This window comes from Planococcus citri, chromosome 4 (assembly GCF_950023065.1).
Source record: "Planococcus citri chromosome 4, ihPlaCitr1.1, whole genome shotgun sequence".
Lineage (NCBI taxonomy): Eukaryota > Metazoa > Arthropoda > Insecta > Hemiptera > Pseudococcidae > Planococcus > Planococcus citri.
The window spans coordinates 50,859,463-50,881,638 of NC_088680.1; the positions used below are offsets into that span (position 1 = coordinate 50,859,463).

The 22,176-nt window shown below is 37.5% G+C and overlaps 4 protein-coding genes across 6 annotated transcripts; 1 reads left to right on the forward strand and 3 right to left on the reverse strand.

The window, feature by feature from the left end:
- Positions 1–67: 67 nt before the first annotated feature.
- Positions 68–2,973, reverse strand: LOC135842423 (uncharacterized). Its single transcript, XM_065359876.1, has 4 exons — positions 2,773–2,973; positions 2,645–2,684; positions 2,490–2,549; positions 68–2,393 (listed from the first exon to the last, which is right to left on the reverse strand). Exons 2-4 carry the CDS (start codon positions 2,676–2,678, stop codon positions 1,228–1,230), a joined length of 1,260 nt encoding a protein of 419 aa, XP_065215948.1. The 5' UTR covers positions 2,679–2,684; positions 2,773–2,973; the 3' UTR covers positions 68–1,227.
- A 771-nt stretch (positions 2,974–3,744) lies between these two features.
- Positions 3,745–9,036, reverse strand: LOC135845198 (uncharacterized). The gene is made up of 4 exons (XM_065363667.1): positions 5,267–9,036; positions 4,974–5,182; positions 4,676–4,868; positions 3,745–4,492 (listed from the first exon to the last, which is right to left on the reverse strand). The coding sequence occupies exons 1-4, from the start codon at positions 9,034–9,036 to the stop codon at positions 3,745–3,747; spliced, it is 4,920 nt and encodes a 1,639-aa protein (XP_065219739.1).
- Positions 9,037–12,454: 3,418 nt separating this feature from the next.
- Positions 12,455–16,612, reverse strand: LOC135845199 (uncharacterized). Its single transcript, XM_065363668.1, has one exon. It carries the CDS (start codon positions 16,610–16,612, stop codon positions 12,455–12,457), a length of 4,158 nt encoding a protein of 1,385 aa, XP_065219740.1.
- A 1,768-nt stretch (positions 16,613–18,380) lies between these two features.
- Positions 18,381–21,876, forward strand: LOC135843324 (zinc finger and BTB domain-containing protein 41-like). Of its 3 annotated transcripts, none has more exons than XR_010558305.1 (10): positions 18,381–18,685; positions 18,765–18,881; positions 18,953–19,135; positions 19,222–19,404; positions 19,489–19,674; positions 19,754–20,310; positions 20,384–20,698; positions 20,778–21,122; positions 21,199–21,339; positions 21,432–21,876. XR_010558305.1 is itself a non-coding variant. In XM_065361161.1 (9 exons), the coding sequence occupies exons 2-9, from the start codon at positions 18,805–18,807 to the stop codon at positions 21,517–21,519; spliced, it is 2,151 nt and encodes a 716-aa protein (XP_065217233.1). In that variant the 5' UTR covers positions 18,383–18,685; positions 18,765–18,804; the 3' UTR covers positions 21,520–21,876. The 3 variants fall into 3 exon arrangements, 1 of the variants encoding a protein (XP_065217233.1); XR_010558304.1 differs by having other exon boundaries at positions 18,383–18,685; positions 20,778–21,339; positions 21,432–21,596; positions 21,666–21,876; XM_065361161.1 differs by having other exon boundaries at positions 18,383–18,685; positions 20,778–21,339.
- Positions 21,877–22,176: the final 300 nt, after the last annotated feature.

Consider the following 22,176-nt stretch of genomic DNA (forward strand, 5'->3'; position numbering starts at 1 on the left):
AATCAATGCCAATGGAAAAACTTCGATAATGTATCAGTATGTATTTCACGAATAATTAGAGAAAATAACTTTCATTAATATTTTAAGAAATTGAAAAAACGAAGGCGATAACTCTAGATATAGAACGATTGATACCTATACAATCTTCTAAAAAATAATACTTATTCAACAATATGAACACGAATTGCGGTTTAATTAATCATGTGGAAAAAAAGCTTAGAATTATTAAAATACAGCCTTCTAAAAAATAATAATAAACGAACAAAATGTAAAAACGAATTGCGGTTTAATTGAATGATGCGAAAAAATGATTTTAAAAAAAATCGATGTCAATGTTTTCTCATTCTTTTTCTCTTTCTTTCTTGATCTTCGTCGGAATTCAATTCTTCGATGCTCATTTCGTCTCCGCTTACGTAGATTTCTTCTACAAATGGGTTTTCCAAGAAATTTTTAATACTTTCCACGTTCACAGGAAAACGTTCGGTTACATGTATTTTCCAAGTTTTTTCGTCGTCTGAAGCTGGTATTTTTGCATTTACTGGTACATAATAACGATGCAATAATAATACGTGATTAAAGTGAAAAACGATAATGAAAACTTTCGCTCTTGAGCTGTTAAAATGTTGAGACGCTATTCCAGCATAGGTATCAATTTTCTTCAAAGCTTGGTCTAATTCAAGTTTCAGATGTTCCCAAAGAAAGGCTTCATCTACATTTGTACGTAGATTCTTCACGAAGGCTTTAGCTGCTTCGTAGTCGTTTTCGAATGTTTCCATATGTTCCTCGAAAGATTCAAAGGTGGGGTAATCTATTGATGGTGGAAGAGCCTTAAATACCCCTACAAGAGTGATTTGTTCATTAACTCCGTATTTTTTCAATCGTTTGGAAATAACGAAATTCGGTCTTTCCGAAGATGGGTAACCAAATTTCACAGACCATCCATCCCATAAACATGAACTCAATGCGCCTCCGATGATAGCTTGGTATGATTCTTCATTAGGTGTAGTAGTAGCTGGCAGAATACCAACAAGTTGGGATAATTTTCCACAAAGGTCATCGTAATTCTCATTTAATAACGCGTCGGACACGTTTTTGCTCGGAGAACGATCTATGTAGCAGGATTGACGCCGTAAAACATCGAGGAAGTACTCTAAGATAATTTTTGCGCTGTCGTTGGCGACTCGTAAAGAATAGCACTTTTCTCCCGTTGCTCTGGTACTCTCGCAATCAGATGTAGACATAACCGACAAATATGCCCCGTAAACATAGTAAAGGTAAGAAATGTTTTCGATCAGTGTTAATAATTTTGAAAGACGGAAACATATCAAATATTTTTTTCGTTTCTTGCGTATGAAGCAATTCTCGTAACATTTCGCAATCTGCTTTGGTATGGATAGATTCAAACCATAAAGACTTGGGCGCTATATCGAGACGGTAATTTCTTTTTTTAGTAAAGCTCCATAAGTACGAGATAACTAAGTACGGATTTAGTAATTCGATATCATTGACTCGATACGAGCCGATTTTTTTACAAGTTTCGATCATGTCGTCCACATTCTCGATACGTTTCATGGATTCAGATTCTTCGCACATCTTGTTAATTCGTTCGCACGTTGTTCTAATGGAGTCTTCTCCATACGAAAATGTTTGCAAGGCTAGATTGTTATCCAAATTCCAACGCTCGATTTCCTCAGTATCATATTGGTCAATACTTCCACTTCGGGGAAAAATCGAGAATGTACATGTACCCTTTCGTAGATGTTCCGTAATGAAATATGGGCTTACGCCAAAACTGATGTGTGTTAATCCAGTATCTTTGTCTTGAGGCGAATAAATCATATCAGTAAAATCTTTGAATAAATTCTCCTTAACTTTTGGCGCAATCTTAGCTATCTGATTATAAATGCAGTCCACCGAATCTAGCAACAGGAATTTATTGTCGTTGTCTATTGTCCGGAACAAGAATTTTAACGATAATTTATAACGAAACTTGTCTTTTCGTAATTTTTCTTCCTCTGTTCTATGAAACTCATCGAACGCGTACTTTCTCCAAATCCATCGTATAAGGTTGGTTATAGCCTCTCGATAACTTAGTAAGGTATCTCCGATATTAACATGTCTGAAGTCGATTCGAACAACAGCACATTGCCGATAAAACTTGAGGTATAACTCTTCGTTCTGTTTTTTAAATGTACAATTACTGAAAAATGAATCGTAACCTGCTACATCGCTTTCGTAATGGGCATACTTCTCGAACATTTCAGCCACGGTAGACTTCCCACTACCGGGTGGGAACACGAATGCCATGTCCTTTCGACCAGATAGAAATAATTCAAAGATAGGAGTAATATCCTGGAACCAAGGATGGTGACAACTTTCCTTGGCAGCTAGTCCTACAACACGAACACATAACGAAATGTAAAACTCTTGAGATGTTTAATATTTTGTTTTAAGACTACATATCTCTTATACACATACAATATACTTACTCGTATAATCGGCATCATTTCGGCGATTTTCTGTGAGACATATCCCTCCATTTTTATGTTCTACAGCAAAATACAAAATTATAATATGTATTAATTTATACAATAATCAAGACCGATATCTACATTCCGTATCATAAAAAAGATATTCATCTTACCTATAGCAATTAATGTGGAACTCCAAGTTTCCATATTTATCTATATTTTTTTAAAAACACACACAAAAAAACACCATGTAATGTTTACAGTGAAAAAAAATTGACAACAAAATAATAATTATAATTACCCGAAGACAATACGAATTTCTAGTTGACAATGGCGATCAATGTGAAATCTGGAACATACGTTGCAACTTACACTCCATTTATTTCATCCAAAATCTATCTATCAAATAGGTAATCTAATTATTACAGGAAAATCAAACACGTGAATCTAATCTATCTTCTAATCATATGAAAATCAAACCCACGTGTGAACTGTGAAGAACTGAAGACGTGAAGAGAAGAGCGCTAGCCAATACGATTGGCTACCAGACCTTATGTTGTCAGCTTGCAGGTGGATGGAGTGCAAATGCTTGAAGGATCGAAAAAAGCGAAAGATGAAAATTCAAAATACACGTGGTCCGTGGTCGGTGGTTCGATGGTTGAACAATATGTTTGATTTGTTGTTTTTCCTTATAATAAAAAATGTCGATTTTAAATTTCTGATTTTTCAACATTTATTTTGATGTTTTTAAAAAAAAATTATTACTCCACTGGACCACTACCCATTCGTTTCTTGAGAAGTCTCAACTTTCAATTTTGAATTTTGATTTTTGAATTTAATGAATTTTGTTACGATACGAAATAAAACAACATAGAGCATTGGTGTGGACTGTACAACGATATATTTACTATTGAACACGAAACGAAAAAAGAATAAGCTTCGACACATCAACGAGATAAAAATCTAGATAACAACTAGTTCGATAATGCAACTCGCACTTACGAACGTAACAAACACCCCCCCGAAATGAGCAAAGCTCATTTGAACCCAAAAAAAATTATTTACAAATTAACATACATAAAAATAATTACAAAAAAGAGTAAAAATTTAAAAATCAATTTACAAATTAAATAAAAAATAAAAAGACATAAACTATCACAGGTAAAATAAATTAATTACTAGGTCTAACATCGATAAATTGTAGAAAAAACAATTAATCGGAACAGGAATTTACGTAAAACGACATAATACCGAGCATAATGAGATAACGAAATTATTCATCATCTCGTACTGGCAATAAAACCAGACGTTGGACCGAAGTCCTTCTAATCGACATATCAGACAACTTTACATCGGCATTTCTTACAGTACCATGACAATCCGGGTAAACTTTAACGACAATGGCCATAGGCCAATTCAACGAAGACTCATTAGGTAATGACAATAAAACGACGTCATCAATTCGAATATTCCTACCTTCTTTACGCCATTTACTTCGATGACGAAGTTGATTAAAATATTCATGACGCCAGCAAATCCAAAACGAATCAACGACTTTTCTCCAAAGTTTATAACGATCACGAAGACTTGACTTATTATCGACATTCAAAGATGGCTCAAGTAAATTACTACCAATCAAGAAATGACCTGGCGTCACTGGCTCAACAAAATCATTTTTTCGAACATAGGCAAGTGGCCTAGAATTGAGAATCGCTTCTATTTTCGATAAAATAGTCATAAGTTCGAAGAGGTTCAAGATTTGACTTCCAATACATTTCACCATGAGCGATTTTCCAGCTTTTATAGCGGACTCCCACAGCCCACCTTGGTGAGGACTGCGTGGGGAAATCAACAACCACTTGATGCGATTCTCGGCAAAAAATCTATTACGAGCACTTACAAAATTAGTAGCGTTATCCGAATAAACTGTGTGTGGTAAACCACGACGAGCAACGAATCTTTCGAAAGTAGCCAAAAAGGCTTCGGTCGTGAGGTCTTCTATCAACTCTACATGAACAGCTCTAGTACAAAAACAAACGAAAAAACAGGCATAAACCTTAACAACTTTTCCTACTCGATGATTGGTGCATTTTATCGAAATAGCACCCGTTAGATCTATACCTACAGTTGAGAATGGTCTCGAAATATTTACTCTTTGAAAAGGTAAATCGCCCATAATCTGTTCAACCATTTTCGCATCATACCTAGTGCACGTTAAACACTTGTGCAAACATTCTTTGATAGTGGCAGCTAAATTGCCAATTACGAAAAATCTACCACGTACAAAATTGTACAAAAACGAAGCAGAAGCGTGGCAATATTTTCGATGCGCAAAATCGATATACAAATACAAAAGCGAAGACTTCGAGGATAAGATAATTGGAAATTTCGCATCGTCTGAAAAACATGCAGCTGTAATTCTACCACCAACACGTAAAATTCCGTACTTATCAAAAAATAATTCAAGAGTTGATAACCTATTTTTTCGATGCAACTTTTTACCTTTTTTCAGACACTCGATCTCAACTTCAAAACGTTCTACTTGAGCGTAACGAATAATTCTAAAATAGGCAATATCTCTCTCTTCGACTGATAACGGTTCAACAAGCTTGACCCATTCTCCTTCCTTAAAATCAACAATACGACATACTGGCTTGGGAATATTACCAGCTAAACGAATTCTCGCTCTGCTTTTCAACACGTTCACGTACCTAAGAACAAAACTTACTATCGAAATACATTTATAGAATGACGAATACGATTTTATCATCGATAAAATTGGTCGATTATCATACCATATAATCAAGGATGTGTTCTCTTTTAACTCAGGTAATTCCCTTTCATTATCAAGTTGAAACTGAACATGCTGAAGGAACTCTTCAGAAATTAACCAACTAGGTCCGATTTTCCAAAGCGAACAATTCAACAACTTTCTCGATGGAATACCTCGAGTACCTAAATCTGCAGGATTTGACAAACTTTCAACATAAAACCAACGATTAATATCTGTTAATTTAGATACGTTTACAACACGGTTAGACACGAATACCTTCAAACGACTAGGATCAATATGCAACCAACCTAACGTTACCATCGAATCACTGAAACAAAAAATCTCATCAACTTTCAAATCATCACTAATTTCTCGAATCAATTTGGCTAATAATTCAGCACTTGCTAACTCTAAACGATGTATATTCGACTTGGAAGCTTTAATCGGAGCGATACGAGACTTTGACATTACAAACGTAGATACAATATTTCCTTCATTATCAATAGAACGAATATATACGACAGCACAATATGCACTTAGCGAAGCATCACAAAATCCAACTAATTGAGTTTGAACAACGAATGAGCTCGAAAAATAGCACCTAGGTATCCGAAATTCTGATAACAAAATTAAATCCTTCAAGTACTCCGAAAATTCGACAAATAATTCATAAGACACTTCCTCATCCCATTTACGACCTTCACGCCAAACTGACTGCATGAGTAATTTGCCACGAATTGTAACGGGAGTAAGAATTCCTAGAATATCGAACACCTTGGAAATCTCCGACAAAATGATACGTTTGGTCGCAATAACTGGAATTTCGCTTGATTTTATTAGTATTCCAAACTCATCCTTATCAGTATACCATACTAACCCTAATAAACTTACAAACTCATCTCCGCCGATTACCTTCGTAGCTAGAGGTTCGATCAAAGACGGATCCAACGAATTAAGGAACTCCTTAGAGTTGCTTTGATACTTAGTCAAACGAAATCCATGCTTAAGTAAAACATCGTGCAATCGATGTTGTATTGCAATGGCCTGTTCAACACTTTTCACCGCAATTGTACCATTATCCATATAAAAGGATTTCAAAATAATATTAGCCACTTCAGGATCAGATGATAAAATCGACATACCAATTTTTTCCAGACATTTCGTCGCTAAATACGAAGCTGGACCAATACCGTTAGTTAAGGTATTTAAAACGAAAACCAATAAAGAACCATTACGATCAAAACGAAAAAAAATCTGTTGATACATTCGATCATCCTTATGTATTAAAATACATCGATACATTCTGTAAATATCAGTAGAAAAAGCTACTAAATTCGACCGAAATTGATTAATATTGGTATTCAGTTTTGGCTGAATAACTGGACCTTCGAGTAAATGATTATTTAGCGATGTTCCAGAGGCATCGCAAAATGAAGCATTGAATACGACTCGATTACTAACACCATTGGTAGTTATTTTTGATACAAGATGATGAGGGATAAAATAACCATCGACATTAGGTTCATTTACTTCGGACATATGACCTAATTTCAAATACTCTTCGAATACATCCTTGTACGAATTGTGCTTACTCTCAGAACGATGAGACTCAGACCTCAAAAACATTTTTCGAACTTTATCATAAGATCCATTCAAACACTTGACACTTTCTTTCAACGGTAAACGAATAACGAATTTTCCAGATTCTTCATCAATTTGATAAGTGTCATTAAAATGTTTCTCAATCAACTCATGATCTAAGACCTTTTCATTCAATTCAGACTCCTGAATTTCTTCAACCGAAAAAAAGCGATCAAGTTGATTAGACAACTCTACATTCGATAGACCACAGAACGACATTTTACTAGCACAAAACGAAGCTTTTCTCGACCCAGAGACAACGAAACCGAACTTTGACTCCCTCAAACATAAACCTTCAACAAAAAAACGCTTTTCTGCCATCACAAACTCGACATACTCGCTTCCGAGTAAAATATCAACAGAATCATGAGGCAGGTTGAAATCTTCACCGAAATTATGAGGAAAATTACTAATGACTTCTTTAATATCCTGTTTATTCACTGAATAAGGAATTCGAGGAATCACCTCGGCATCAATAGCGATACGAAAATCATTAAATCGACTACTTAAAACGCACTTCACAACTTTATTCAATTCGATAGGCTTTTCATTGATACCAATCAACGAAGTAGGCGAGGGATTGTTTATCATTTTCAATTTAGCTCGATCACAAAACTCACGAGTAATCAAAGATACCTCAGATCCTTGATCAAACAAAACCCTAGCATACTCACTAGAATAACCATCACTAACTTTCACAATCGCAGTGCTAAGAAACACAGATTTCGAAGATCCTAAAGCACACAAACTACTCTTAGGTGGCTCATTTGACGTACCTTGAGTATCCGAATTATCTGGCTTTTCGTTCGTTGTTTTTTCACGATGTAATAAATTATGGTGTTTACCATCACACGATTTACAATTTGGTCGCGTACAATTACTCACCGAATGATTCGGCTTGAAACATTTAATGCATAATTTATTACCTTTAATAATATCGAAACGTTCTAATGCAGATTTACCAATAAATACATCACATTGGTCCAAAAAATGGTATTTCGAACACACTACACATTTTGGAAAATTAACTGATGATCCTTTAGGCGAACTGACAGCTAACGACGACTTCGACGACGAATTACTTTTTCCAGCATTTTTTCCAGGCACTGTACTGGTGACAGGAACCGACGACTTATTTTTTGACTCGTTTGAAGAAGCCACATTGGTCTCGTACGAAAAACTTCGATTCAATAGGAACGTTGCGAGCGATTCGAACGAGGGATAAACAGAGTAATCATGATTTGACGTGTCCCAGTCCATTTTGAGTTTTTCTGGGATTTTTCTCGAAACAATAAAGGCGATTAACGGTGACATCGCATCAACATTCAAGTCACATACATTCAAACCACGGATGACTCGTTTGACTTTGTTTACTGACTCACGTATATTATTGCCCTTAATTGGCGGCATATCGATCAAATTAGCAAAGTGCTCAGCAATTATTCTTCGCCTATTATAATAGGTCTTATAAAGGTCTTTAAATGTAGGCTCATATAAATGGCCTTCAGTGCCCATATCTTTTAGGATATCTTTTGCACCTTCTCCCATAGCACGACGAAGTAAATACATCTTTTGAAACGAATCGAAATTCTCGTTCTTATCGACAATGGATGAAAACTCAGCGTACCAATCGGGAAAACTAGCGTACGTACCATCAAACTGGGGTACAGGAACATCTTGTAACTTTACCATAGGATTCGATAACGTTGCGTCTAAAAACGTGCTTGAAAACATTGAACGGCGACTCGAACGTGCAGCAGGATCTAACGATTCCTGTATGGTTTTCAACTTTCCCATCGACGTATTAAATAAACGAAAATACTTCATATAATCATCACATATCTCAGCTTCTTCGGCTACAATGTCATCCGTCAACTGAGCTTGATCAATAAAATCCATAAGTTGCGAATCAATTTTGGATAGCTTTTCCAACATACCTTGAATAGAATCAAGATTTGCAGCGATTGTGTTGACTGCTTCCTTCGATGGCGTATGTTCGATATAATTCGCCACATCATTAAACGAGATAGAGATAGAGCGTACGAGAACACGCTTCTCTCGTCCGAGTGCTTCTTTCTTCACTTTAGCAGCACGAGCCGCTTTTTCGGCCGCGGCCTCGCGAGCTGCCTTTTCAGCAGCAGTTTCGGTCATTCTACACGATAACTACCACGTCACGAAACTTTACGAAAATGACAAGAGACTTTCATAAAACGAATACATTACGAAACATCGAATTTGCGAAAAACAATAGCAATTACGAAAAAATTATTCCATCACAAACGCGAAAACAAGGGAAAACTTTTGCCGGCATGAGAAATCCGGCTCGGAGGACCATAATGTTACGATACGAAATAAAACAACATAGAGCATTGGTGTGGACTGTACAACGATATATTTACTATTGAACACGAAACGAAAAAAGAATAAGCTTCGACACATCAACGAGATAAAAATCTAGATAACAACTAGTTCGATAATGCAACTCGCACTTACGAACGTAACAAATTTTTATTTTTTCAATCTTCCAAGCTTCGCACTTTTAATTTTTTTTATTCGTATTTGGTTTTTGGTTTTTCATTTTTTCATTTTTACTCAACTATTCGTTCATTCATTCGAATTGTCAATTTTGAATTTAAGTATAGGTCAAGAGTTTTTTCATGTTTTAACACTGTTCTGAGTTCCGAACTTCAAGCTTCAATTTTTTTTTCTTTTTTTTTTACTCGGTTATTTGTTTATTTGTTAACAAGTGCAGATTAATGAATTTTATTTTTTCAACTCTCCAAGTTCATCATGAAATCAAATAAAAACAAAGGCGATAACTCGAGTGGCATAGAATTATTAAAATACAGCCTTCTAAAAAATAATAATGAACGAACAAGTATGAAAACGACGAATTGCGGTTGATTGAATTTAATTACCTATCTATGCGAAAAAATTATTTAAAAAAAATTGATGTCAATGTTTTCTTTTCCTTTTTCTCTTTCTTTCTTGATCTTCGTCGGAATCCAGTTCGTCGGTGCTCATTTTAATTAATTGGTCTACGTTTTCGTAGATTTCTTCTACACATGGGTTTTCCAAGAAAATTTATAATAGGTACCTACTACCTACCTACTTTCCACGTTCACAGGAACAAGTTTTTTCGTCGTTTGAAGCCGGTATTGTTGGATTTACGGGTACATAACAGTACAATGGAATAATAATACGTGATTTTAGTGAAACAAGATACCTAATGAGAATTTTCGCTCTTGTCTTGTCTTGTCTTGTTAAAATGTTGACACGCTGTTCCACCAAAGAACAGTGGCGTAGCCAGGATTTTCTCAAGGAGGGGGCAAAACCAGATTTTTAGGCATGAAAAATCGAAATGAGGGGTAATTTTCTGGAAATCTATTGTAATGTGTGGTGATTTCATGAAAATGAAGGTAAAATTACTGCTCGAGCGAAGCGAGAGCGAAAATTTTTGGAAAAAATGGGTCCAAACAACGAAAAAACGTCCATTTTTGCATGTTTTCTTTCAAATTTTCGCTCTCAAGGGGGGGCATGGCCCCCTTCGCCCCCCTTGGCTACGCCACTGCCAAAGAATATACCTATCAATTATCTTCGAAGCTTGGTTTAATTTAAGTTTTAGATATCTGCAAAGTGCAAACTGCAAAGAAAGACTTCATTTCGATTTGTACATAGATTCTCCATAAAGGCTTCTGCTACGTTTGTTCCTCGAAAGATTCAAAGGTGGGGTAATCTTTTGAAGGTGGAAGAACTGTAATTCCCCTACAAGAGTGATTTGTTTAGCAAACCTGTCTTTTTCCAATCGTTTGGAAACTTTTGGAAACAACTAAATCCGGCCTTTTCGAAGATATTGAGCGATCTAATTTCAGAACACCATCCATTCCATATTATAATATAAGAGCTTAGTGGTGTTGATATATCGATATCTTAAACGATATATCGATATGAGATCCAATATCGACATATCGATATGAAAAATCAATATCGACGATATATCGTATCGTCAAAAATTGAGGAAAAAATGCACGAAAACAGCCAAAAATATGAGTAAAAATTGAAATTAGAAAGAAATTTTAAAAAATTTTTCATTTTTTTCAAAAAAAAATTTTCTCACTTTTTTAAAAATCTATAAAATAATTTTTTGTCGTACCAAATTTTTTGCAGTTGTTAGTTCGCAATTAAACTAGAATAGACGATACTAGACTGACGTCACAACATGGCGGATTTGGTCTTATCAGTACATTTTTCATCAATTGTGGGCCAAATATCGCGTAAAAGTGGCACTTTTCGAAGAATTCTCTTTGAATATGTGAAATTTTAGAAAACTGACCAGAAAAAATGAATTCTCCGTCGAAAATACTTTAGTTTTGCTGCATTTTAATCTAAAATTATATTTAACCGCGGAAAAAAAAGCAAAAAGTAGTACTTTTTCAGGATATTTGGCCCGCAATTCACTGATAAGAAGCGACATCGGCTCGAAATTGGCCTCTTTTTTACTGATAAGAACCAATAAAAGTATTATAATGAGCCCATAAATCGAGCCATTAACGTCGAACGAATAAAAATTACCTATCTAAAACTCGGTGCACAACGTGCATATTTAAAAAAGAGAAACGAACGAAAATAAAAACCTCAACGTACATTACGCTTTAACGTTTTTTAACATAATAAAAATAAATAACAAAAAGCATACCGAGCTTTACAAAAGCTCAAAAGCTTAAAACCAGTATTACAAATACGTTACAACTAGGAAAGTAACTTAAACAGAAACGAAACAGTAAAATAACGTATTCATACCTATTCGACTAAAAATATATAATACCTATCGGTACAAAATCGATAGTGAGCTAAGTCGATATTTTTACGACAAAATTACAACACCTCCTCATAAAATTAAGCCGAACATCGGTTAATTTTAGACACCTAGTGTACAGTAAAAAGTCTAACAGCTAAAGCCCAAAAAACTTACAATTTTCGATTAAAAACAAAAACAACTTTTAAACCTTTGAAACTTTAGCAAAAAATACGACTAAATTATTTAAACACCAATTAATAAAACGGTTACCAATAATAAAAACGCAATTAATAAACAAACCGAGCAATTTAGGTCTAAAACCCGTTACGTATACAACAGAGATGCTAGACGAACATCTAAAACTAAGAAAAATTTCAACTCTTAACTCGATCAACTGTACAGGTAAGAATCAACTAAAAACAAATTAAATAAGGCTTAATTAGCCACAACACAATATAAAATAAATCAATAAAACATTACATAATAATCGTAGAATAAAACACGACAAAATAAACATATAAAATTGTAAAATAAACATCAAAAGTGTTTCAGATTTCAACGTTCGAATCTACGATGGCGAATAAAAACTACAAAATAAACTGCACGATAAAACATCGATTAAAACACCTCAGGTAATTAATACAAGTGCACTAGCACGATTAAATAATTAAAATTAAAAAAAAAATAAAATACACAAAAATAAACGAAGAATAAGCACCATTGTGCATTGGTTCGACCAGGTCGACCAATTTAAAATGATTACCGAGCAATTTACGAAGGAAAAAGGTCATCTACTAGAATTGAAGTCATCAATTCGTTAATTTTGGTACCCGCTAAAGACTTTGTAAACACGTCAGCGACGTTATGTTCCCCTTTAACCTTCACCAATTCAACCTCGCCATTACGTATTACTTCTTTCGTAAGATGATACGAGACATCAATATGCCTTGTCTTACGCGACTCCATTGTGTTTCTAGCAACTTTCATCGCCGAAGAATTATCACAGACGAGCGTCGAACAGTCCAAGACAAAACCCAAAGACTTCAAGAGATTACGCTGAGCCCGAAGTTCAACTACAGCGTCGGCGAGAGCCAAATACTCAGCCTCGGTGGAACTACGAGTGACACCTTTTTGCTTCCTCGACTTCCATTGGATAGCGCATCCATACAAGAAAACTATGAAGCCAGAGGTTGAGACACGATCGGAATGATCGCCAGCGTGATCTGAGTCTGAGTACGCGGTAAGCAACGAATTATCTAGTGCTTCGTAGCACAAAGTTCGATCAGGATAGTATTTTAAATACTTAATGATACGTTTACAGGCTGATACGAGGTGAGCCGAAGGTTTCGTCTGATACCTAGCAACTAGGTTTACAGCGTAGGCAATATCAGGCCTGGTCCAATTTGCCACGTACGAGAGGCAACCAATCATCGAACGACAAAGAGTTTCCAACGAAGGGTCCACTACGACATTTGGGTCCATAAACGACGTATCCTCTACAGGCTTGACCACTCTATCTGCATCTACGAGATCGAACTTTTCGCAGATTTGCGCTATATACTCGTTTTGGTCCATCATCATGGAGCTATCGGTACGTTTAAACCTCACACCTAGGTAATGCTGAACCGGCCCAAGATCTTTTACGTCAAAATTTTCCTTCAAAAGGTCGAGCACCTGCTCGATCAAGACATTATCGTACCCAGTAATTAGTAGGTCATCTACGTAGACACCTACCATGCAACGAGTCGGTTCAGCAGCGTAAATGAATAACGTAGCGCAATACCACGACACCATTAACCCTATTTTAATCAAAATTCTTTTCAATTCGTCATACCAGGTGACAGGTGACAATCTCAAACCGTATAACGCGCGCCACAATTCCAGTACGGGATCCTTCAGACGACCAAAGTAAACGAAACCTTTCGGTATAGAAACGTATACGCGGTATGGCAATTTGCCATAGAGGAAAGCGCCAGTTATATCGATATGGCGTAACTGCCAGCCAAAACGTATCGCCAAAGCGACCAGAGCCCTAATAACATCTACAGGTATGACCGGTGCGTATACGTCAAAGTCGCTAAGCGCCAAACGCTCCATGTAGCCCAAGACTACAATGCGAGCCTTGTACGTATTGTCACTCTTTTTTCGAAACACCCATTTTAACCCTAAAACTTTTTGATTTACAGGACGCTCAACTACCTTGTAGGTACCCATTCGCTGAAGAGTAGCAAGTTCAACGGCGATAGCTTCTTTCCACTGCGAGCTCTCGCTTCCAGTCACCGCCTCCTCATACGTCAGCTGAGGTACGTTCGTAGCCATTAACGCTGCCTCCGTAGGCGCGTCGTACTCCTCGGCCAGATACCGCTCAGTCACATCTACGACTTCGACGACGTCGCCAAAAACGATCGACTCATCCACCTTGACATGCGTAGCAGGTACGAGCTCTTTACTACCAGCGTCCAATAACCAATAGCCTGTCTCAGTGTAGCCAACCAAAAACATATCATTCGACTTCTTTTCAACCTTCTTTCTCTTTTCAGGCGTAACGAACGAGCGTACCAGACTACCGAAAATCCGAATTTGTTCCCAATCGACAGCTTTATTGTGCCAGACCTCATAAGGTATTTCTCCACCAATGGAGCGCGTAGGTAAGCGATTTACCGTGTCGCAGGCCATGAAAGCCGCGTATGTCCAGTAAGTTGACGGCATACCGGCGTCGTATAACATGGCCCGCATTTTCTCGACCACCGTACGATTCAGCCGTTCGATTTTGGCATTATGTTCATGTACGTATGGTTCCGCAGGCTGCTGAATGATACCCTTCGCGTCGCAGACGGATTTCGTAAGGCCCTTCACGAACTCCAATGCGTTATCGCACCGGAGCTTGTGTATCTTCACGCCAAACTTCGCAGTCACCGTTAACTCGTAGTTTTCAAAGCTCTTACCAACCTCAGACCGATTACGCAGACAGTACATGACGGCAAAGTGAGTAAAATCGTCTAAAAACATCAAAATATACGAGCAGCCGTCCACCGACACCGGCAAAGGGCCAACGGTATCGGTGTGAACGAGCTCGAGCACTCTTTTCGCTTTGGTACGTTCAGTGCAGCAAGGTAGCCTGCACATTTTCGCCCGAGAGCATACACCGCACGTCGTAGTAGTCAAAATTTTATTGCTAGGAATTTTGTTCCCAGGTACCGAAGCGATTGTATCACCGCAGGCGTGTCCGAGCCGGCGATGCCAAAGACGGACAGTATCGTCGACGACGACCGCGGCAGATTCGTAGGCCAAATCGTAGCGAAACCTAAACTCGTTCAATCCGTCCTCATTCAGCTCGCTCTTGACTATCAACGTACCAGCCGGATCATACAGACAGACCTCCTCGGCCATTTCTAACTTGCAGCCCTTTTCACGAATACGTTGGCTCGAAAGTAAGTTAGAAGCGAACTCCTCTGAGTACTTTACGCCTTCCATGGTGTACTTACGATTTTCGGCATCGTATAAAACGATGGTACCTTCCCTGGTGACGGTTACGAATTGACCCTTCTGTGCGGTACGTACCAGTTCACGTATTTCTCTCGATTCAACAAAATAGTCAAGTGAATTGACAAAATGATTCGTCGCTCCACTATCCAACAAAAACACAATCTCATTCGAGCCAACAGGCCTCCTCGAACCAACCGTATCACCGACAGAATCACCAATAGCCATCAAGGCTGTACCAGAAACGTTATTAGGCCGGCGAGCAGTACCTACATTGTCTCCCCACTTATTACAATTGGCAGAGATATGCCCAATTGCCCGACAACGATAACAGCGAGGCGGATTAGGATCATTAGGCCCCTTCCAATTTTGGTTAGTCGGCGTACCGGAGTTAGGACCAGAACCTCCAGCAGCGTTGGCCTGTTGTTGACCAGTTTGACCATTTCCCTGTGTGCCCTGACTACCACCATTCTGACCATTCCCTCGATAATTATTAGACCCAGTACGACCATTAAAACCACTATAATTTCGACTAGGATTATTCGTACCACCGTTACTATTACGATAAAAATTATTCGGATTACCATTACGATTACTATTAGTATTAACAATATTGTTACCGTGTTTCAGCTTGCATACACGAGCAATATGCCCAGGACGGCGACAAAAATGGCACGTAGGCCTGGTATCGGCGGCAGACATGGCGGACGCTCTAGGCGTATTGGACGACGACGACGACGATTCGATATTTCGATAGGCTTCACATATCGCCTCTCGAATGCCAGTGGTGGAGTTATTGACAATCATCGCGGTACGTAGCGACACTCGAAGATTTTCGCCGGTGGTGGTCTTAGGCAGTCCATTCAGAAGCCAGGCAGCTTCGTCTGTTTCGCCGGAATCGGCGCATAACTTCTTTACGGTGTCGCAGTACTCTTCGGGACGTTTGAAATGTCCCATCTGAAGGTTAGCGAGTCGAAGCTTGACCGCGCATTTTTGCGCAGCAGACTGCGAACCGTAACGCGCTTCAAGCGCATCGAGCAGCGCCTTTGGAGTTGGCTGCGGGAAGAGGACCTGCATCGGTTGGGTCATCATCGAATAAATAGTATCGATGGCCTGCGCTCTTTTTACGTCCGTCTCGGAATCCTCCGCATCATAGGTCTTAGACAGGCCTAACGCAGCGAGCCTAATCTTGACCCGCAATATCCAGCCCTCGTAGCGAGTGCCATCACCGTCGAAACGTTGCGCATTATCGAGCGGCGGCGGTACGTAAGCAGCCATATCGACAGGTACCTCGTCTTCGTTTTGCTGATCAACCTGCGCGCTTTGTCTCGCCTTTCTTCTTTCACGTTTACGCTTAAGCTTTTCAGCCTTTCTTTGGGCAGCTAATGCGGCGTCGACAGACGATTGACCAGACTCTACTTGTTCTTGACTACGAGTCTTTACCATTTGCCGGCACGACTTTTCCAGCAACACGTGTTCGACGGTCGATTCCACGAGCGTTAGGCGAATACGGTCAACCTACTACACCCTCGCAGAACGATGAAAAACAGCGTACGGTCGCGTAAGCGAAAAAATCAGTCGCGTAGCAGCGAGAAAAACGGTCGTTAAAAAACGATAAAAGTACTTACACGTAGGCTAGGCCTATGAACCATGGCGGTCACACGACGGTGAGTTTTCGGCACGACAAAACGAAAATGAAAGTTTTTTGTCGCGAGAAAGAACCATAGCTACTGCTACCATATTATAATGAGCCCATAAATCGAGCCATTAACGTCGAACGAATAAAAATTACCTATCTAAAACTCGGTGCACAACGTGCATATTTAAAAAAGAGAAACGAACGAAAATAAAAACCTCAACGTACATTACGCTTTAACGTTTTTTAACATAATAAAAATAAATAACAAAAAGCATACCGAGCTTTACAAAAGCTCAAAAGCTTAAAACCAGTATTACAAATACGTTACAACTAGGAAAGTAACTTAAACAGAAACGAAACAGTAAAATAACGTATTCATACCTATTCGACTAAAAATATATAATACCTATCGGTACAAAATCGATAGTGAGCTAAGTCGATATTTTTACGACAAAATTACAACAAAAAGCTGTCCGCCATTTTTTCCTAGTATCGTCTATGACTGAGTATACAAATGGGAAAAATAGGTACTTTTAAGGCAATATTGAAGATATCGATATATCGTCGATATATCGATATCTGTTGGAAAAATATCGTGATATATCGATATGAAATTTTTCTAAATATCAACATCACTATAAGAGCTCAATACGCCTCCGAGCTCCGATTGCTCCGATACACCGTGGCGTGGTACGATCTTACGATCTTTCTTCAGGTGTAGCAGAAACGAGGTGAATATAGCAATGATTTGGGTTAATTTTCCTCAATCATCATCGTAATTGCTCATTTAATAATAATATAATAACGCTTCGAACACATTTTCAAATGAAAAACTCGTTCATCTATAGGGAAGCGTTGACGCCATAAAGCATGGAGGGCGTACCCAATTCTGGCGCTCTCATTTGCGACTTTCAAAGGGATTCACGAGTGTACTTCTCTGAGCACTCCTCATCCTCACACTCACTATTGAGTGTACTTGGTAACGAAAATCTGTCTTCCCCATATACTATTTGGGTACAGACTTTATCTGCGAGTAGTGGAGTGTTATAGTTTACAAAAATATCATGGAGAGTCGGAGAAACCAAGAAATTTCACCAAAAGATTACTCTGTAATGTCACTTCGACATTGCAGAATACAGAGTAATATCTTGGTGACATTTTTTCCACAATATTGAATATTGCAAAAGTGCAAAAGGAATATCACGCGCACGCCAATATTCTTTAATAAATGTCACCACAATGATGCCACAATGTGAATGTCACAGAGTGACATCACAATGATCACATTAAAATTAAATGTTCAATATTTCAAAATGCTTGCCGGAATTAACTATAACGCTCAAGCTAATGCTAAATTCATCAATCTAATTTTTAAAATTCTCAAAAAAGCTAAAATTAATAGAGTAATAGAGAAAACTGCAATAAATTTTATTCGTAAATTATTTATTATAATAGTCCCAATAACGTCCAAAAATAAAAACTCAAAAAGTGTTTTCAATACTGCACCCCATCCACCTGCGAGCTGACGAAATTGCTCACACAAAACGTACACAAATCATCGAGTCATCTAAGAGTCATCGACCTTTTACATCTTTCTTATCTTATCATGAATCCCGAATCAGCTTCCATTCGATGAATTGTGAAAGAACTTCGAAACTACGAAAGTGGATTTCATTTTTGAAGTTTTATACCCGCATTTAAGTTTATTGCATATTTCGAAGTTCGACAGATGAAAATATTTTCCAAGTGTTCATCGTATTCATCTTGAACTGTTTTTCGTATTTGGCTTCAGTTCGATTCGAGTTCCGCAATTTGTTATCTGCTGGATACCGTAGCTGTAGGCTCTTCCAGTCTTCGACATGATTTCTTTACGTATTCAAGTGAGTATATTTCGTTATTTTTATGTGCAATAACATCAATCGCACGTACTAGTGAAATAATTAATTTCTTTCATTTCAGTTGTACTACGAACTGAACATTGTACGATGAAAATTCAATAATGTCCCCAAACTTATGCAACGACTGGGTTAAACGCTGTGATAGTTTATTTAAGAAGAACTCTGCCAAATTTTATAAGTAGGCTTGCCTCTTTTCAACTCATTTTTCATCATAGACTATGAGATTTAACATCATATCCTCTGTTACAGGTGTGCTGAACTGCAAGAAACTCTTAGAGTAAAGTTCATTGAAACGAACACCGAATACAAATTTTTAAAAACATGGCTTCATACAGCCTTCGAAGATACGATTACACTGAAACGAGAACATGGTGATTTGAGCCGCCTGTACCAAGTATTATTAAAAAATAACTTGATCAAAGAATTAATCGAGTACGTATTAGGTACTTCGTATCTTCGAGATTCAAAATCCAAACGCCGCTGGCAAACTTGTTGATATCTGTTTATATTTTCTATAGCTATTTTACGAACAAGGAAATGGTGCAGCTGAAATACATAGAAACGCAAAACCAGTGCATGAATTTAAGAAACAGCCTCGGCATCACCAATAAGGATATAGTATCTTTGACATCTGAGCATGAAGAATTAACTCGTCGTTATAGTGCCATTTTACAAAACGTTTTCGTCGATAAAGTACTCGAGTAAGTTGAGTTAGTCCGCAATTATTTCGATTTGTAATAAAATAACAATCTATAATTTATATACTTTGTAATAAATTGTTTTAGTGTTTATGCTCATCAACAAGAAGCTCTACAATTGAAATTTGTAGAAACGGTCGACAAATGTGAAAGCCTATATACATCTTTGAACGAAGCTTACGAAGCTACCATGCTGTTGATTTCTGAGCACGATGAAATAGTAAAACGTTACCAAGAATTATCAGCGATCAACATCGTGAAAGAATTTCTCGAGTAAATTAACGCAATTGTATTCGAGTTTCACTATACGTTATACTCTTCTTGCTAAATTCGTAATTTATTTAATTTCCAGGTATTCCAAATATCGAGAAACGAACCGGTCGCAATTCGTTGAGAAATCCGTCCAGTGTCGACTTTCAGAATCCTACTTGGATCAAGCGGAAACAGAAGCTCGAGAAATGTTGAATACCGAGCGACTAGAACGCGAGCAAGTTGAAAGTGAACGTGATTCTTTGGTTTATTTATCGGATGAATTATGTCGCGTATTGTTGGACTATCAACGTCGTACGTTACCGAACGATAGCGATGAAAAATACAACAAAGTACGCGAGTCAATCGAACATTCTATAAATTACGACGCCGAATCTGACACCGAATCAAAAGACGGTATTTTGGATATCAATGATCAAATATCATGCTTGAACGAAGCAAGCAACGAGTCTATCGATGTGAAAAGCGAACCACCCGAAGTAGCGACCGTTTTTCTCGAAGTTCCGACGAACGAAACACTCGAGTTATCGAGTTCTCATTTCGACTGTGATAATTCCTTCGTAGAAAACTCTGATGTTAGTGCGTTAACATCGGAGCCAGATAGAAAATACAATTCGTTCGTTCAAACTGAAATTCCAAGTAGGTTATTGTATGTAACATTGGCGCAAGTAATTATTACGAATTAATTCCCTTGTTTTTGTTGGTGAATCAGATACTCGAAAATTATATGGCGAAATCCATCAGCTGCATCCTACCATCAAAATATCCAATTTGACTGGAGCATTAACCCAATCACTGAGTAAATCCGTACTTTACGACAAACCTTCCCCGAAGATAATAAATCCGATTGGAAATGCTCATGATCTTGTAGAGACAGAATCATTGCTTTGTGATAAATGTGGGCAATCATTCGATACCAAAAAGCATAAACAATGCCCAATTTGCAATATTGTACGTCCAAATAAACGAGGTCGTAAACCGAAAATCTTTTCAACGGATTCAAATATAAACATGATCGATGGCTCGGGTAAGTGCAGTGAATTAAATTCGATCGATTCTCGTAACTTTTCTTCTATTATTTGGTAATACTTAATTTTATTGTTTAGATTCGCGTTGTGATATTTGCCTGCGAAATTATTCATCCAAAAACAGCCTGAAGAAACACATTCGCGCAATTCACGATGGACAAAAACCGTACAAATGCCCAGAATGCGATAAAAGCTTTTCCGCAAAATGTAACCTGAAAACCCACGTAATAATACACAGCTCTGAAAAACCGTTCCAATGTTCGAGCTGCGACGAATGTTTCAGAGATCCTAGTTCTAAAAGGCGACACGAACTATCGCACGGAGAAGCTCGTTTTTTCTGCGCAGTTTGTGATCAACGTTTCTTTCGCAAAGATCAAGTGCTTCGCCATATTCGAAAGGAACATTTATCAATTCATCGCAATAGTAATAAGAAATTTAAATGTACTATTTGCGCCAAATTGCTCGCATCGAAGCAGATCTTGAATCGACATTATTGCAGGGTGCATAAGTTCGAAGCATCTCGCTTGATTATTTCAAGAAGTACGGATTTTCATTGCGCGCACTGCGAAAAAAGATATGTGAAGAAAAATCATCTCGCGAAACATTTGCAAAAACACGGTTTCGTGATAGACTTGAGCAGGTGATTACGTTTAACCTGTACTCTTACTTCTTTATTAACGTGCAATGCAATGTGTGCTTACCGAACACGTATTCCTTTTGTCAATTTTTCAGCCTGGACGAATATGATGAAGAAGTACTGCAAATGAAATTTATTGAAGTCCAGAATGACTACGAGAGTTCTAAAAAAGCGCCTATTTGATTAAACACCGGAAATAATTACGTGTATTAGCGAATATGTCGGGAAAATTTGTATGGCATCATCGAGTCATTTTTTGAGTGAGTGTTGCTAGCCAAATGTCAAGACTGAAGATTCTCATTAACTTATTCGTTTTGTATTTTATTCAGTTGCGAGAATGAACAAGATATTTTCTAGTCAAGATCGATCGAAGTAACCGACGAATACGATCGATTCAAAATAATGCATCATTCGGTTAGACCTGAGATTAATAGAAGATCAACGAGAGTTGAATGATTCACGATGTGCGCAAAGCGCAAATATTATTTAGCATACAATGCTTTTGTTATTAATGTGATTCAGTAAAATGGATGAAACTTTTCTAGTGTATTTTTTCATCTCCACTATCGATAACAAGACTCGTGGTACGGTTTTTTTTTTCATTTTTATTACGCATAACTAATGTAATTTTTTCACAATTTCATTCCATTTTCACTATAAACATTCGATCAATTTTTCGTAATTGTCAATTCTTTTTTTTTTTCATAAAGTATTTCTGTGATATTTCGCTCAGTTTTCGATAAATAATTTTGAAAAACGTTATTTTTACATTATTACGATAACCGAAATTATTGAAGTTTGAAAATCTGAAAATGAAAACAAAAATATTGTATTATAAAA